Here is a 17,548-nt window from a genome sequence, read left to right on the forward strand (position 1 = left end):
TCAGGAGGCCCCAATGCCTTCACAGTTCCTCCCTACAGCTCTGGTTGGATGGCAAACATTCAAGCACGTGGAATGGACAGAGGCATGGGAGCTGCAGCATGCAGATGCAATATTGGTGTGCGATTTCAGGTGAACAGGGGTTGTCCTAGGATTACAGAACTCCTCAGCGTAACCCAGCTTGAAGAAACCAGAGGAGGGAGAAGTGGCAAGGAGGGCGAGACATTCGCAATGGAACGTGCGCTCCTCTTGGGCGCCCCCTGGGTTTTGCTTCGTCCCAGAGCGCTCCCATGTGGGTGGACACTTCATCTCCTGTTCCAAACGCCCACGGTGGTGCCCTCGTGCCTACAACAGACCCGCAAACTCAGAGTGCCGAGTGTAACTGTTGATTAGCCTAGAAGCGTTCGGATTGCTCAACAGTTGCACAGACTTTGACCTCGGCTCGGGCTCACGTTCTACCGTGAGCCTTCCTTCCTGTCTCCTACCCACCCTGCCAAACCCAGAGGGAACGGAGCCACTCCAGCAATCCCCTCCGAGGCCTGTTGTCCTTCCCCGTTCTTGGCTTTTGGACTTGGGCACCTAGACCGCTCCCAGCACGCATCCCGCAGAATACACTGGAGGGGTCCCAGCGGCGCCGCGGGGAGCCGTGGCCGCGCCAGGGGAAGGGGTTTGCCCGTGCCGGTGGGGCAGCCCTTACATCAGAGTCTGTATTCTACAGGCCGGGTGCCTGAGCTTGGCACAGAGCACCTTCATGGCCCAGTCGCTCAGGATGCTGCTGCCCAGGTCGAGCTGTCGCAGGCTTGGGTGGGTGGCGAGCACAGAGCAGAAGTTCTCCCAGCACTCGTCCATGAGGGTCCTGGTCTGCATCCTGTGTGGGGGAGAGAGACAGACAGGTGTCCGACCGTGGAATGCATCCTCACACGAGCGGCTACCCTGACGGTGTCGGGGAGCAGCCAGCTGCTCAGGCAAGGCAGGGCTGGCTTCAGAGGCCCCGAGGCCAGCTCCAGGGCGCTACCTCACCCTCAGCCTTCTATCCAGCTGCCCCTTGAAGACGGATACCCATGGGAGCATACTAGAATTGGACACCAGCTCTTGAAATTGTTCACGTTCTAGCTCCCCCTTTGAACGTACAAATGGAACAGCTTCTATGGAAAACAAAGTTTAAGAAATTAAATAGTTATCAGGAAGCAGCAATCTCATCCTGGCTATCTCCCTAAAGGACCCAGTATAGGGACCTCAAGGAGATAGCACAGAGGTCTGGATATGAAAATAAAGTGCTGAGGCTGGCATCCCATACGGGCACCAGTTCATGTCCCGGCTACTGCTCCCTGCTAATAGCCTGCGAAAGCAGAAGATGGCCCAAGTGCTTGGCTCCCTGCCATCCAAGTGAGAGACCTGGAGGAAGCTCCTGGCTTTGACCTGGCCCAGTGCTGGCTGTCGTGGCCACCTGGGAAATGAACCTGCAGATGGAAGATCTGTCTCTCCCTGTAACTGACTTCCAAAACACACAAACCTGAAACAAAAATAGAAGATAAAGTATCCATCCATGGGTGAATGGGTAAAGACACTCTGGTGTGTGTAGACACACAATGGCGGATCACCCAGCCTTAAAAAAGGAGGAACCCTGGCCATTTTTAACAGAGGACCACGTGCTCAATTAAATATGCTCATCCTAGAAGGACAAATACGGCATGATTGTACTTTCACGAGGTACCTAGAACAGTCAAGCCCACAGATGCCGAATGACAGTTCCCAGGGGCTTGGGGTGGGGGCGGGGAGCAAGCAGTGCTCAGTGGACACAAAGTGTCAGTTACGCGAGAGAAATCCAAGACCACCACACAGCCTGGCGCCTGTGGTTCCCAACACCGTGCTGCCACGTGGAATTTGAGCACAGGCTGCTGTCCCGCCTCCAACCTCACCTTCCCACGTTCGTGAAAAGGGACCTGTCTACTCTCTCGGGGTCGCCTCAAAGAATCAACTGCACGGGGTAGGTGTGTGGCCTGCTGGTTAGGATACCAGCATCCCATACGGAATGTTTAGGTTCACGTCCCGGCTCCGCTCCCAGTCTCAGCTTCCTGTTAACTCACACCTTGAGGAGCAAACGGTGCTGGTTCAAGTATCACCACATGGGAGACCAAGACTGAATTCTAGGCTTCAGCCAGACCCAGCCCTGGCTGTTCTAAGAATTTAGGGAGCTAACCAAGTGAGAGCTCACTGTTTTTCCTTTAAATAAACAAGAACTAAAAGGATAATTTCTTGGAACAAAGATTTTGAAAGCCATGCATAGTTTTCATAATGTGTGTTTCCATGAACTTTTTGAAGACCCCCCCCGTGGATGGGTTTTGATTCTTTTTTGACCCTAGGCTAAGCTTTTGAAATTCTGTCTTCCACGGAGTTTTAAAATACTTTCCTATTTCTGGCCAGCATCTACACATTCATCATCAGGCACAGTTCGTAGGACTTCAGCTGCATCAACTCCCCTAACTACCAGATCGATAGATACCTCTGCCTCCATTTTACAGACGAACAAATCAGCACAGGAAGTCGAATAACTTGCCCACAGCCACACTGCTGAGTGGCAGCAGACCAGGGACATAAACCCTGACAGCACCACCTCCTGACCAATGTCAGAAGTTTGGGTAACAGGAGGACTGGCATTCAGCACCACTCAGAGAAAGCACTAGCCACGGGTGGTTGTTTAAATGTAAATAAGGGGCCAGTGCCCTGGTACAGCGGCTTAAAAGCCCCTGCCTACAGCACAGGGCACAGCGCTGGGTTTGAGTCCCAGCCGCTCCACTTCCAATCCAGCTCCCTGCTAATGCACCTGGGAAAACAGCGGAAGATGGCCCAAGTCCTTGGGCTCCCGCCATGTGGGAGACCCAGAAGAGGCTCCTGGCTCTGGATAGGCTCAGCTCTGGCCATTGCAGCCATTTGGGGAGTGAACCAGTGGATGAAGACCTCTTGTTTTAAAAATTTGAAAGTCAGAGTTACACATAGAGAGCAGAGGCAGATAGAGAGGTCTTCCATCCACTGGTTCACTCCTCAAATGGCTGCAATGGTTGGAGTTGCACCAATCCGAAGCCAGAAACCAGAAGCTTCTTCCAGGTCTCCCATGCCGGTACAGGGGCCCAAGGACCTGGGCCATCTTCCACTGCTTTCCCAGGCCATAGCAGAGAGCTAGATTGGAAGAGGAGCAGCCTTGACTAGAACCAGTACCCATATGGGATGCCAGCACTGCGGGTGGCGGCTTTACCTGCTACGCCACAGTGCAAGCCCCAGACTTCTCTACCTCTCTGTAACTGTCTTTCAAATAAAAAAACATCTACCAAAAAATGAAAAAGTAAATGAGTTCACACCCTCAGTCCCACAACATTCCAAGCATTCAGTAAGCAAGCACGCCCAGAGGCCACCAGACTGGACGAGACGCTGTGGAACACTTGTACCATCACAGAAGATTCTGTTGGACTTCACGGCTCTGGACCCGACACCAGGCAGGCAGTGCATCCACCTGCATTGTCCTGTTAAAGGAGGAGCTTCAAAACCCTCATTTCTGGGTTGCAAACTCAGCGCCATCTCCAATAACCTTGGGGGGGTGGGGGGTGCTTTGGAAGAGCGCATGCAGCCATCGCTGTTGCACCAGATTGAAGTCCTATGGTTTTCGTTGGTGGGACAACCTGGGGATTCAGGTATTTCTGGAAATCCTATCAGGGACTGGCGGTAGGAAGACGGAGACGCAATTCCATGGGGGTACTCACCACGGGGGAATCGTGGGCCACACAGCAAACTCATCCTTTAAGAAAAGGTCTTTGACGTCCACCCGGATTCTTCGTAGATGACGACAGTGTCGGAGACAGAAAGAGGATGCTATCAAGTCCATCCTCTGGCTAATCGGAAGCCGCACATCTTGGAAGCTGTCCAACGCCTCGAGAACAAAGTCCTCATCCTGAGTCTCAAAGAGACAGTGGAAGGACTCGATGACGTCCGCAGGGGCGGAGGCGGTGGCCTGCCGCCCCAGCAGGGACACCCAGTGCAGAAGCTCCCGTTTCACCACCCCCTGGGGCACGGGACACCCGAGCCGGATCTCCAGGGTCCTCATCACCTCTCTGCTCATGAGGCCAAACAAGAAATGCTTCACGCGAGCCAAGCGGGAGTCGATTCCAGTTTGCTTCAGCTCCAGCCAACTCTGCGCAGCCTCGAAGAACAGGGAGCAGGAAGACGTCTCTTTCTCCAGAGCCTCCAGAACGTAGTACAGGGCGGCAAAGAAGTCCTGGAGGCTGAGGTGGACGAACGCATAGCGCCTCTCCCCGTGGACGCCCTGGAGGAGGAGGCTCATGGGGAACATGGAGGACAGCTCGAACGCACTCAGCCCGTGAGCCCTCAGGTCATCACTGCTGAACACGGACTTCCTGCTCCACACGCCCTGCACGGCCACGTGGCACAAGCCCTTCAGGACAGCTCGCTCTTCGTAGCTGAGGCAACGCTGCAAAGCTGCCCCTGGAGTGGGCTGATGGAACACGAACGTGGCGTACAGGCCAGTGAGGGTCTGGCAGGTGGGCGCGAGGCTCTTCCCCACGGCCTCCTGCAGCTCCAGCGCTGAGCAGATCAGCAGGCACACGGCGGGGACCTGGCACTGGTCAAAGAGCCGGTGGTTGTCCACCACCGAATGCAACACTTGCATCTTCCTGTGCTCGCTGGGGATGTGCTCCAGGAGCAGCTGTATCCTCCTCTGCACGGGGATGCCTCCCACCACCAGGTACAGGGGAGACACGATCAGCGACTTGAGCTGCTCCATACCCACGTCCCGGACGGTGACGAGCAGGGAGGACTCGGGCAGCAGGGCTTTCTTGAGCAGACTGCGCACCAGAGCACACCGGGGGCGCCTCTCAGTCCAGTCTGTGCACAGCTTCCCGGCGCAAAGCCCAGGTGCAGAGTCCAGGTCATCAAAGCTATCAAGGATGAACAAGAGCCTTCCCGGGCAGGACAGGATCTCCGTGGCCGGAAACTGGGGGTGTGGCCACTCCCTGGCAAGGAGCTCTACGAAGCTGCTCTCCTCTCTCCACTTAATGTCACTAGCATGGAGAAAGAAGACATAATTGAACAGGTCCTGGTAGAGCGCACCCTCTGCCCAGCGCAGAATGACCCTCCTGGCCAGAGCCGACTTCCCGACTCCCGATCTCCCATGAAGAACCACGGTCCGGGGCCGAAAGCCCCGCTGGTCTGGGTTAAAGATGTCAGCCAGCATTTGCATCTCTGGCCAGTCCGAAGCCGCATTTTCAGAGCCGTTGTGCGAGTCAGACTTGATGGCAAATTTGCTCTTCACGTGCGCCTTGTAGTCCCGTCTGTCAGTGTTATCATCAGAAACTGGACGGGAGAGAAAGACACAGCAACAATTTGAAGAACGCTTTGATTTATAGTATATAAGTCAGATACCAGACACAAGCCTCCGAACCAGTGGACCATGTGAGAGACAGCCCGCACACAGACGCCTCGTTACTTCCTAGCAATGAACCCTCCCCAAGCCCCATCCCTCATTCCCTTCTCGGGAGACTCCCTTTCTGAAAAGCTTCAACTCTATTTGTCTCTTGTACCCGATTTCTCTTTAGCACTGAAGACCTGAAGCATCCCGTTTGCTTACTGTCCGTCCACCAGCAGACTCTAAGTACAGACTTTCTTACTCACTGTTGGGTCTTCAGTGCTTCTAACAGTGCCTGGTATCCTGTGAGCACGCCAGTATCTGTTGGATGGATAACCTACACCAGACAGTCTCCAGAATAGACAAGCTTAGGAGAGCCGACGGCACATCGCCCAGTGACCTAATGCTACATTGCCGGGACAGGCAAGCATCTCGTGTTATCCTCAGGCTACCATGGGAGAAAGCACACCTCTACGCAATGAGGGTGTGGCGAGTGAGTGAGGGGGTTCCACTCTAAAACGGAGGACACCTCCAGAGGTCAGATAAGCCCTTCTTGGAACGCAAGCTCTACTGAATTGTACAAGGGTACTTCAAAAGATGACCGAAGATGGGATTAAAAATTTTTGTTCAAAAAATAATTCACACATGGCCTTCATCTCTTCAGGAACTTTAAGACGCCATATGTATGCATCTCCCAATTTTTTTTTTTGCACCAAAATCTACTTTTCACTATTCTCCATGAACTTTTGAAGTACCTGATACCTGTTTGAGACAAGTTGCCTTGTTCTCTGGGTTTTTATTTCCCTACCAAGGAGCCGCCATTCTTCCAGAGGTTGTGATATTTAAGGAAAAAATGTATAGTTGGCATTTATTAACACAGGATCTGGAAAATGATAAATTGCACCTATTGTTAGTCATGATCTTCTCATTTCTGTTCTACTTTTATCTCAACTATAATTCCTTTATGCATTTAACTTTTCCTTGCTCAGTTTATAATGCAAGCCCTTTGAGGAAGCTACTTTGTCTTAGCATGCCTAACTTCAACAATCTGACATCAATGCATATGGAAAAAAAAATCCATATCCTTGGACCTTAGATTTTCTGGTTCTATCATTTTTTTAAAGGACAGCAAAATTTTCTCTACACAAAATGTGTAGTACAGTTGCTAACTCTATTCAAAAACCTTTAAATGGAAGTCCTGTTAGATCTACTCCATTGCTCTATCAGGAAAGCCTTTAACAGACACACATAAAACCCAGAGATCTGAATCTCTATTGACCGAATTCAGACCGATGGGATCAAGTTCACCAATTCCCATTCAGGACTGGCCCTGCTCCTGGACTGTGGATTTCCTGAGAACCCAGGGAAGAAGTCTCCCGCTCACACCGGCCTTCATCGCTTCCTCCTCAGCCACGTCTGCCTCTCCTAGGACTCAGTTGTGTCTGCGTTGAGGAGCCCCAAATCTTCCCTGAGAAGCCACGCTGAGGTGTCTAACTCACCACCAGGTGCCACAGGGGTCTCAATTTCCAAGTATCAAAAACTAACACTGGGCTGGCGCCGTGGCTCACTAGGCTAATCCTCCACCTAGCGGCGCCGGCACACCGGGTTCTAGTCCCGGTTGGAGCGCCGGATTCTGTCCCGGTTGCCCCTCTTCCAGGCCAGCTCTCTGCTGTGGCCCGGTAGTGCAGTAGAGGATGGCCCAGGTGCTTGGGCCCTGCACCCCATGGGAGACCAGGAGAAGCACCTGGCTCCTGGCTTCGGATCAGCGCAGTGCGCCGGCCGTGGCGGCCATTGGAGGGTGAACCAACGGCAAAGGAAGACCTTTCTCTGTCTCTCTCACTGTCCACTCTGCCTGTCAAAAAAACAAACAAACAAACAAAACACACACACACACACACACACAAAAAAAAAACTAACATTGTCTTTGGTTTCCAAAAAAAGCTAATTTCTGGGGCTGGCATCATGGTATAGTGGGTAAAGCCGCTGCCTGCGATGCTAGCATCCCATATGGGTGCCAGTTTGAGTCCCAGCTGCTCTACTTCAGATCCATCTCCCTGCTAGTGTGCCTGGGAAAGCAGTGGAGAATGGCCCAAGTCCTTGGGACCCTGCACCCATGTGATAGACTTGGAAGAAACTTCAGTCTGGCCCAGCCCTGGCTGCTGTGGACATTTGTGGAATGAACCAGTAGATGAAGCTCTCTCTCTCTCCCTCTCTACCTTTCAAATAAAATAAATCTTCAAATGAGCCAATTTCTTATGTTTTCTATAAGTGACACTTGAGAAAAAGCATACACTTGTGACATCTCTTTGGAAAAGGTATCGATGTCATTATTCCACACACAGTTCTAATTTTGCCTCCTAGCAATCCTCTATGGCAGTTTGTTCACCTGAGAAGCAGGGACATCAGTGCCTCCCCTTCTATGGTTGTAGGAGGCTGCCACGACCATCACAAGACGTGGAGAACAGTGCCTCGCCCAGAGGAAGGCTTCCAGAAACGGCATCAGTATCTGTACTTATTCCTCAGCCCAGCGCAAAGCCGACAGCACAAGAGGTTATCAAAAAGCTCATGGAAATGAACTTGTAAGAAGATGCTTACGTTGGTGCAAAAAGTTGAAGTCCATGCATAGTATTTCCATGATTTACACTCGCATGGTCTTTTTGAAGAATCCCTCACGCTGGCACCTACTAGTTTTTTTTTCTTTTTGACAGGCAGAGTGGACAGTGAGAGAGAGAGACAGAGAGAAAGGTCTTCCTTTGCCGTTGGTTCACCCTCCAATGGCCGCCGCAGCCGGCGCGCTGCGGCCGGCGCACCGCGCTGATCCGATGGCAGGAGCCAGGAGCCAGGTGCTTTTCCTGGTCTCCCATGGGGTGCAGGGCCCAAGCACTTGGGCCATCCTCCACTGCACTCCCTGGCCACAGCAGAGGGCTGGCCTGGAAGAGGGGCAACCGGGACAGAATCCGGTGCCCCGACCAGGACTAGAACCCGGTGTGCCGGCGCCACTAGGTGGAGGATTAGCCTAGTGAGCCGCGGCGCCGGCCTACCTACTAGTTTTTCAAACATTGATTCAACAAATAAGTCCCACAGGGTCAACATGCTGGACTGGCAGAATAGAAGCTGGACTGACTTCAGCATTTACAGTTTCAGCCACTGGCTCCCGAGCATCACCTCAAGACTTTCCAAGGAGGAGGAGAGACATTCCTGATGCCTCTTTTCTGAACCTCAAACGCCAAGTTCTAGTCATCTTACATCTTGATTCTAACACGCAGATCAAATCACCTCCTCTTTGTATACAAAGGTTCACAACGGAATCCTTAACAGCCAAGAAGTGAGGAGAACAGAAATCCTATTTATCGCAGAATAGGTAAGGGAAGTGTGGCGTGCACACGCAGAATGTTACACAGCTACGCGAGAGTGCGCCTACAAAGACATGCAATAAAAATGCAGCACTGACACATACAACATGAACTTTGAAATTATCACGCTGAATGAGAAGTTACTAAGGGCCACGTGCCATGTGATTCACTCACAGGAAAGATCAAGTTGATGACTTCATAGAAACAGAAATGAGTGATTTCCCAGGGCTGAGCCGGAGAGGAGGGAGAGGAGGGACTGTCAAATATGGGGTGTTTTTGCGGGAGAAGAAAAAGCTTTGAAATTAGATGGTGGTGACAGTCAGATGACTGAATCTACTAAACCACACTGAACTGTACACTTAGGAGGGTGAATCTTAAGGTACAGGAATTCGACCCAAGGCAAAAAAAAAAAAAAAAAATCAAGAAACATTTCACAGTCACAGAACCTTGGGATCGGTCTTTCATTTAACCCTTGTTTGGTTTAGTGACTGCAATTCCAATCCATGAACACCAGGAAGGCAGTAAGTATATTGTCACCACTAATTCCACCACGGGTCTTCAGATGGTAGTAGTCAATATTGGTTGACAGAATTAGGGAAGGACTAAGTGAAGCTAAAGGGAGCACAGGGCTGTCAGACTAGCCTGTGCTTGGTCACAGAATGGTGGCTCTTTGGGATCTCCTTAGGGTGTGACTATGGATAGTCCTAGTGGGCACACAGGGCCATCAGTGGTGCCCATCTGCAGGTCTCCTAGGGAGGGGGCAGACAAAGACAAGTGAGGATGAAGAGGGAAACTGAACTCCCCTGTTACCAGAACTCCCTGGACCATCTTTGCACCCAACCTCCTTCCAGATAGCAACAGAGGGAGCAGTTTTGTCCCCTTCACCTTGGTCTTGGGTCTCTGCTGCTGCTGCCTCGTCTTGTCCTCTGGCTTGTGAGGTTTCTGCAGGAGAAGAGAATGAAATCCAACACTCATCCATTATTCACAGAAGGGAGGTCAGACAGCCCAAACCACTAGTACTTGCCATGCCAGATTTCATCTTACAGCCAGTTAGGAACAGGGCAACCATTGGTGTAACAGGTGGGTAGAATGTACTGAATAGGCACTAGATTCAAAATCAGATCTCTATACACCGGCATAACCAAAGTGACTGCACTTACAGGGGCATAAGAAAATATTTAGGAATAGGCCGGCGCCGCAGCTCACTAGGCTAATCCTCTGCCTAGCGGCGCCGGCACAACGGGTTCTAGTCCCGATCGGGGCGCCAGATTCTGTCCCGGTTGCCCCTCTTCCAGGCCAGCTCTCTGCTGTGGCCCGGGAGTGCAGTGGAGGATGGCCCAGGTGCTTGGGCTCTGCACCCCATGGGAGACCAGGAGAAGCACCTGGCTCCTGCCATCAGATCAGCGTGGTGCGCCAGCCGCAGCGTGCCGGCCGCAGCAGCCATTGGAGGGTGAACCAACGGCAAAAGGAAGACCTTTCTCTGTCTCGCACTGTCCACTCTGCCTGTCACCAAAAAAAAATTTTAGGAATAGAGTTCAGAAGTGAGATATTGAGACTTAACATACTGAAAACCAAGCAGCATTATTAGAGGAAATTAAAGAAATCTTAAGGGGCCAGCACTGTGGCACAGTGGATTAACACCCTGGCCTGAAGCCCCGACATCCCATATGGGCACTGGTTCTAGTCCCAGCTGCTCCTCTTCCAATACAGCTCTCTGCTATGGCCTGGGAAAGCAGTAGAAGATGGCCCAAGTCCTTGGGCCCCTGCACCCGCGTGGGAGACCTGGAAGAAGCTCCTGGCTTCGTATTGGCACAGCTTCGGCCGTTGCGGCCATCTGGGGAGTGAACTGTCAGAAGACCTCTCTCTATACCTCTCCTCTGTGTATCTGACTTTCAAATAAATAAATCTTTAAAAAAAAGAAATCTTAAAGTAGAAAGACTTAATATTGTTAATGTGGCAGTGTATCCAACGCTGGTCTGCAGAGTTTAACGTAATCCATACCAAAATACCTGCTGTTTTAGCACACGTTACCAAGCTCTTCCTAAAATAGATATGGAAATCTAAAGGACCCAGAGCAGTAAAAAAAAAAGTTGACGTTGTAGAATCTCACTTTCTGCTAAGCAGTACAGTCAGTGTGGCGCTGGCACAAGGACACACACACAAATCAGTGGAGTGAAAATTGACACACACACATCCACGGCCAACTGACATCAGACAAGAGTGGACAATTCAGCAGGGCAAAGAATAGACTTAGTCAGAAGTTGGCCCAACTACTGTGTAGCCAGCCACGTGAAGAATGAAATTGGACTCCCCAGTCACTCCCTCATACCATGTACAACAATGATGTGAAAAATGGATTAAAAAAAAACCCAAATGCTGCTAAGATCCAGGACTATAAAACCCTTAAAACAAAATACTGATGTAAATCATGATACAGCATTGATATTTTAGTTGATACCAAGAATGCAGCATGAGAAGATGCATTTATCTTTGTACAAATTAAAACCTTTTGTGCTTAAAAGGACACATGAAGAAAGTGATATGCAAATCCACTAAATGAGAGTATTGGCAAAACCTATGTGCCGAAGCTCTAGAATTCAAAACATGAAGCATCACAGATCTACGATCACAACCCAGAAATGGGCCAAGAATCTATGCTTCCCTGAAGATGTAACTAGAAGATGTGAAAATCCATTTGTTCACAGCTCTTTGCTTGGCTCACAGCTGTATTATGAACAGTGGGACAGTGGGTAGGAGACGGGAGACGAGTGCACACCGGCCCCTGGCAGAATGCTTTGTGTCATCTCTTCCTACCCAAGTCTCACCATGGCAGAGTGTGGTCTAGTGGTTGAGTTTTCAGATCTTCTGCACAAGCCCCGCTTGCCTCAGTTTACCTGTGTAGGCTATGGGCACTCCGTTCAGCCTCTGGATCCCAGTTACTGGACCACCGTCAAGACGTCTACTGCCATATGGGATCCTTCTAAGCTCTGTAAGCCAAGGCACTTGGCACAGTGCTTGTTCTTAAACACAATGGCAGCCATGAAGAATTCCCTAACACGTTTGATTAGACCCACACTGGCCAGTTTTGCTTTGCTCTGGCTGCCCAGACGAGTCTGTCCGAGTGTGTGTTCCACAGCATTGCTCAGCTCTGAACATTCCGAGAAGCAGGATACAGCTCTGTGGGTCTAAGGATCATACAGCTTGTGATACCTTAAGCCTAGACTTACACCAAGCTGGGAGCCATTTGTCATCTACAAGTGGGAGACTTGTGCCTCAGATCTCAAACACTCAGACTTTTGCTTAAAAGGCAGTTTCCAACCACAACCCGGACCAAGCTCTGGAGTCAAGGAGTTAGATTTCCCGGACGACTCTGGCTGCTGGGAGGTTGGGACGAAAGGCGGTAGTGGGGATAGCAGTGGGGAACCCGAGCTGCTACCCAAGCCCGCACTTCCCTGTAGGTTCTGCCTTCACTGGTTTGAGCTGATCTTGCATTTTCTGGTTTCTCTCTCCTGCCTCTACCTAGGGAGCCCACCCAAAGCAGGGGACTCCCAAGAACTGCAGTCGCGGCTGTACCATCAGCACACGGAAAAGCGTCTGGCACGGAGTCTGTGCTCCAGCGTAGGCGAGTCGTAAGGAATCTGGGCCTCTGCAGCCAAGCCTTTCTAGATCATCAAGTTACCCACACCGAATTTGACAGGAGCCTCATGGATCGCCACAAAGTATCATCCCAGAACTCTTGGGCTTAGAACAAGAGTGACCAGGTCCTCAGAACCCATCTGGCCAGCTAACAGCAGGCCAGTGCTTTCCAGCACAGCCAGCCTAACAGGAGTCCCGAGTTCAGTGCCACACGCGCACGCACGCACCCCGTGGCTTCAGGCACACCTGGTTTCCCGCCACCCCACACAAACCTGGCGCCTCTTCCTTGCTTGGTCCTTGGTCAGTCCTCACTGGGGCAGCATCTTCTGGTACTGTATCTGCGGAGTGTTCTGCAACAGAGGGTAGAGTCACAGCCGTTACCCAAGCCAGGGAGGGCAGGAGCCTTCTCCTCCATGACTGAGGGGCACCAAGAAGGATCTCAGGATCTGTTTATCCCCAGGGCAGCCCCCGCTGGAGATGACGAAGCCCTCTTGGCCAGCAGATGCCTAGCAAAGAATGCTCTGGTTTGGGATTTGTAAGCGTCGTCCTCCCTCAGTTCTGCTGTGGGCCTTGGGCAGGTCCCCTGATGAGCCGTCCGTGACAGGTGTCACGCGTCCGTCTTCAGGACCCACACACACAACGCCAGGAGTTGTCCCACAGAGAGATCCTCTGCGCACGAGGCCCAGCCTGGATATTCACGCCCCAGTCCTTTTGTTAGGAAACTGCTTCCAGTGTTTTCCTGGGCGAGGCTGTGAAGCCCCATCCAGCCGTCTCTCACTAGCAACCTGGGGATCACCTTTGATGCCGTACTCTGTCCCTGCCTTTAGTGCCGAAGAACAGTTTTATCTGCGCCTGAACCACCTCCCGGTTCTATTCCCATCTCTTTCTCTGACAGTCGCCACCCCACAGCCCAGGCCACCTTCACGCCTCAGGGGACTTCAGCAGCCTTGTGACTGCTCTCCCCACGCCTGCACCTGGGCTCCGGCACCCAACACATCAGCAAGGCTGCAGGAACCCCAGCGCGATCTGCAACCCCGCCCCTTTAAGACCTGCTATGAAGTGACCTTCAGCGCGAGTACCTGCCTCCCAGTCCATCCCATCCTTGCCGCCTGTTCCTTCCCCAGGTCTGGCCCACACCTCCCACGCCCTCCCACATGGAAAACTTCATGATTCTCAGAGTGCTCCTTGGTGCCATGCCCGGTGAACAAGGCAGCTTTTATCCATCATTCTGGCTCCAGCCCAAAAGCTTATTCTTTGGGGCAGCACTGTGGCATAGTGGGTGAAGCTGCCACCTGCAGTACTAGTGTCCCACACGGGTGCCACTTCAAGTCCCGGCTGCTCCACTTCTGATCCAGCTCTCTGCTAATACGTCTGGGAAAGCAGTGGATGACAGCCTGGGTCCTTGAGCCCCTGCACCTATGTGGGAGACCTGGAAGAAGCTCCAGGTTCCTGGCTTTGGCTTGGCCCAGCTCCAGTCAATTTGGGTAGTGAACCCACAGATGGAAGATCTGACTCTCTAACTCTGCCTTTCAAAGAAATAAATCTTAACAAAACAAAAGCTTGGGGCTGGCACTGTGCTGTAGCGGGTAAAGCCACCACCTGCAGTGCCGGCATCCCATATGGACGCAGGTTCAAGTCCCAGCTGCTACACTGCCAATCCAGCTCTCTACTATGGCCTGGGAAAGCAGTAGAAGCAGAAGATGGTCCAAGTCCCCTGTGCCCACATGGGAGACCTAGAAGAAGCTCCTGGCTTTGGATCGGTGCAGCTCTGGCCGCTGCAGCCAGTTGGGGAGTGAGCCAGCGGATGGAAGACCTCTCTCTGCCTCTGTGTAACTTTCAAAAAAATTTTTTAAAAGGCTTATTTCTTCTATGAAGTGATCCTAGACCTCACTTTCCAGTAGCCTAGAATAGGAACCACTTACATTTCTTTTTTTTTTTTTTTTTTTGACAGGCAGAGTGGACAGTGAGAGAAAGGTTTTCCTTTTCCATTGGTTTACCCTCCAATGGCCGCTGTGGCCGGCGCACCGTGCTGATCCGAAGGCAGGAGCCAGGTGCTTCTCCTGGTCTCCCATGGGGTGCAGGGCCCAAGCACCTGGGCCATCCTCCACTGCACTCCCTGGCCATAGCAGAGAGCTGGCCTGGAAGAGGGGCAACAGGGACAGAATCTGGCGCCCCAACTGGGACTAGAACCCGGTGTGCCGGCGCCACAAGGTGGAGGATTAGCCCATTGAGCCGTGGCGCCGGCCTATATCTTTAATTTTTAAAAAAATATTTTTATGTATTCGATAGGCAGAGTTACAGAGGGACACTGAGAGGGAGACGGCCTGGCCCAGCTTCTTGTTGCTGCCATTTGGGGAGTGAAGCAGCAGGTGGAAGACCTCCCTCCATCTGCCATCTCCCCACACCAGCGAGGAGCTGGATTGGAAATGGAGCAGCCAGGACTCAAACCAGCACCCGTATAGGATGCTAGCACTACAGGCTGGGGCTTTAACCTGCTGCACCACAGCACTGGCTGGCCCCTACCTTTCATCTTTAAAATTGCCCGTTTCTCTCTTCCTTCCCACACCGAGAACTGTTGGATACCCCTGGAGCTTGACATGAGAATTCACATCTATGCTAAGTGGACGTCAGTGAACCTCATCCTTGTCGCTTATTAGCTTGTGAACTTGGTCAAATTATCGGACACGGAAGAGCCCCGATTTGGGGGTCTGTGGGGCTTGGGGAGGCCATTTCATGACCCAGGGCCTCAGTGTGGGGCCCGACCTGCAGCACTGCCCAGGCGACGCCAGCTAGCATTTGAATCTCTTCCCCTCACTCGGGCAGGTAGTACCACCGTGTCTTCTGCTCAGGGCCTTCCCAGGTGCAGAGAGAGCACCATGTCTGTGGTCCCTTGCAGCCTTTGCTGTTGATGGGGCCCTGGTGGCTGACGAGCAGGCTCATGTTGTGTGCAGAGTCTGCCATCTTGAGGGCCACTTTGGCTGCCCAGTCAAGAAACCACTTAGCAAAGTTTCCAGTCCACAACGGTGGGAGACGTTCTCCTGATAAAAGGGGACTATTTTTTTTTTTTAAAGAAAGTCCTTTCCCCTAATTACACCCAGGTAATCATCCACCTTAAGACCACTGCTTAACGTGGGCACTGACAGTCTATGGAGTCCCTGTTTTCACCTGGGGCCGAGTGGGAGACACTCCCGTGTTGTCAATGGGCGGCAGCCAACTCCCACACGGGATCTCAGACTCTCTGCCATGGCTCATCTAGTTTCACAGCTCCTGTTCCGAGGCATGAAATCCCAGGATTGGGACAAGAAGAGACTTGCCCTAACTCTCACATGTGACCCTGGAGACTCCAGAGTTCAAGGTTAGGCTCCAAATCCTACCTATACACTCAACTGAATTTTCTCCGGGAAGAGTTGGACACTCATGCCTCCTCCTCCTATCTCCCACACACTAGAGACAGCACCGATGTCCGCCAGTGGAGAGGACTGGTGATCGCACCACAGGGGTGGACGCAACTAGAGAGAAGTCTGCCCTATTGTCACAAGAACCTGGGACCCCCGTCTCCCCCCAGCCCCAGACTTGCCCCGAGTCTCACTTTTCATCTCATCCCTTGCTTTCTCAGAGAGCGTCAATAGCTTCATCTCCTCAAAGATGTCAATGGCCATGGTCCAGGCAGTGGGCCGTTCGTAATACTCATGCAAGAGGGAGGCCAGACTCTCCGTGTTGGCGTTGTCCACTTCAGTCCACGGGAGAGCACTCGTCGTTGACCTCGAATGCTTTTTCCTCAGCAACTCCTTGAACGTCTGCAGTTCTTCCTTGCTCAGCTCCTTGAGACACCACTGCAAACCGTAGTTGGAAAAGGAGACCCATTGGTCATCTTCCTTCGTGACACAAGGCTGAGAGCTCAGATTTTGGTCAGAGAGTAGATTCTTCGGTAATTTGGAAGAGATAGGATCTGTGGGAAGAGGAACAAGACCGAAATTTGTGGCAAGTTTCCAGGTTAACACATCGGACCTCAACCGACTCATTAGATGAGCATCCTCTCCTTTGGTAAGACTTCTTCCTAGACAGAAGGCCGGTCACCATTGCACCTGCTTATCCTGTTGCTAGAAGTCCCGTTAGTTTGTCAGACAGCACCTGGCACACTCGGAGGAGCCAAGAGAGTTCGTCCGAGAATTTTCAGGACTCAGACAAATGGCTCTTCAGTTTTTAGCAGTTCTATGGGTTTTTAAAGATCAATTGTGCATGTTAATATTGAATTACAGTTTTATAAAATGTTTGGAATATTAAAATATTTGGTATAAGCCGGCGCCGTGGCTCAATAGGCTAATCCTCCACCTTGCGGCGCCGGCACACCGGGTTCTAGTCCCGGTTGGGGCGCCGGATTCTGTCCCGGTTGCCCCTCTTCCAGGCCAGCTCTCTGCTATGGCCAGGGAGTGCAGTGGAGGATGGCCCAGGTGCTTGGGCCCTGCACCCCATGGGAGACCAGGAAAAGCACCTGGCTCCTGGCTCCTGCCATGGGATCAGCGCGGTGCGCCGGCCGTGGCGGCCATTGGAGGGTGAACCAACGGCAAAGGAAGACCTTTCTCTCTCTCTCTCTCTCTCACTGTCCACTCTGCCTGTCAAAAAAAAAAATATTTGGTATAAAATACATATTTGGAAGTCCTATTGATACAGGACTTATATCCAAATATAAAAACTCTGAAAAGGGGGGACAAGTGATCTAAAATGGGCAAAGGATCTGAAGACATTTCTTCAAAGAAATACAGACAAATGAGTCTATGAAGAATCCTTGGCCCTCAGGACAGCTCCTGCTACTCACACCTTGCTCGGCTCATCTTCTAGCTGGCACGAGGTCAGATTCCACAGGGAAACAGTGGGGGGCCTTCTGGGACTCCTCATGGATCCCGGAGCCCATCAATGGTACTGAACCCTGTATTTGCTGTGTCTCATTTGCATATACACCTCTGATAAGTTTACAGATCAGACAGTCTTAATAGCAACATGCTGTAACGGAAGTCGCACGAACGTGCTCATGAGACTTACAGCATATTGCCATGACGTGCTGTGCCTCAGACAGAGATGGACCACAGGTGGCTGCCACTAGAGGGAACCCTGCTGTCATGCCACTGCAGGAGGGTGTGAACTTCTGTGC

At 51.9% G+C, this 17,548-nt stretch overlaps 1 protein-coding gene across 1 annotated transcript in view; it reads right to left on the minus strand.

Moving 5' to 3' along the window:
* NLRP5 (NLR family pyrin domain containing 5) overlaps positions 1-17,548 on the minus strand; it is a 44,632-nt gene that overhangs the window by 19,766 nt on the left and 7,318 nt on the right. The window contains exons 4-8 of the mRNA XM_070063470.1: positions 15,989-16,348; positions 12,672-12,749; positions 9,649-9,705; positions 3,753-5,358; positions 695-865 (exon numbers count right to left, since the gene is read on the minus strand). Of these exons, the coding sequence (XP_069919571.1) occupies positions 695-865; positions 3,753-5,358; positions 9,649-9,705; positions 12,672-12,749; positions 15,989-16,348 (2,272 nt within the window). The remainder of the gene's footprint in view (positions 1-694; positions 866-3,752; positions 5,359-9,648; positions 9,706-12,671; positions 12,750-15,988; positions 16,349-17,548) is intronic.

Source organism: Oryctolagus cuniculus, chromosome 18, assembly GCF_964237555.1.
Source record: "Oryctolagus cuniculus chromosome 18, mOryCun1.1, whole genome shotgun sequence".
In the NCBI taxonomy this organism is placed as follows: Eukaryota; Metazoa; Chordata; class Mammalia; order Lagomorpha; family Leporidae; genus Oryctolagus; species Oryctolagus cuniculus.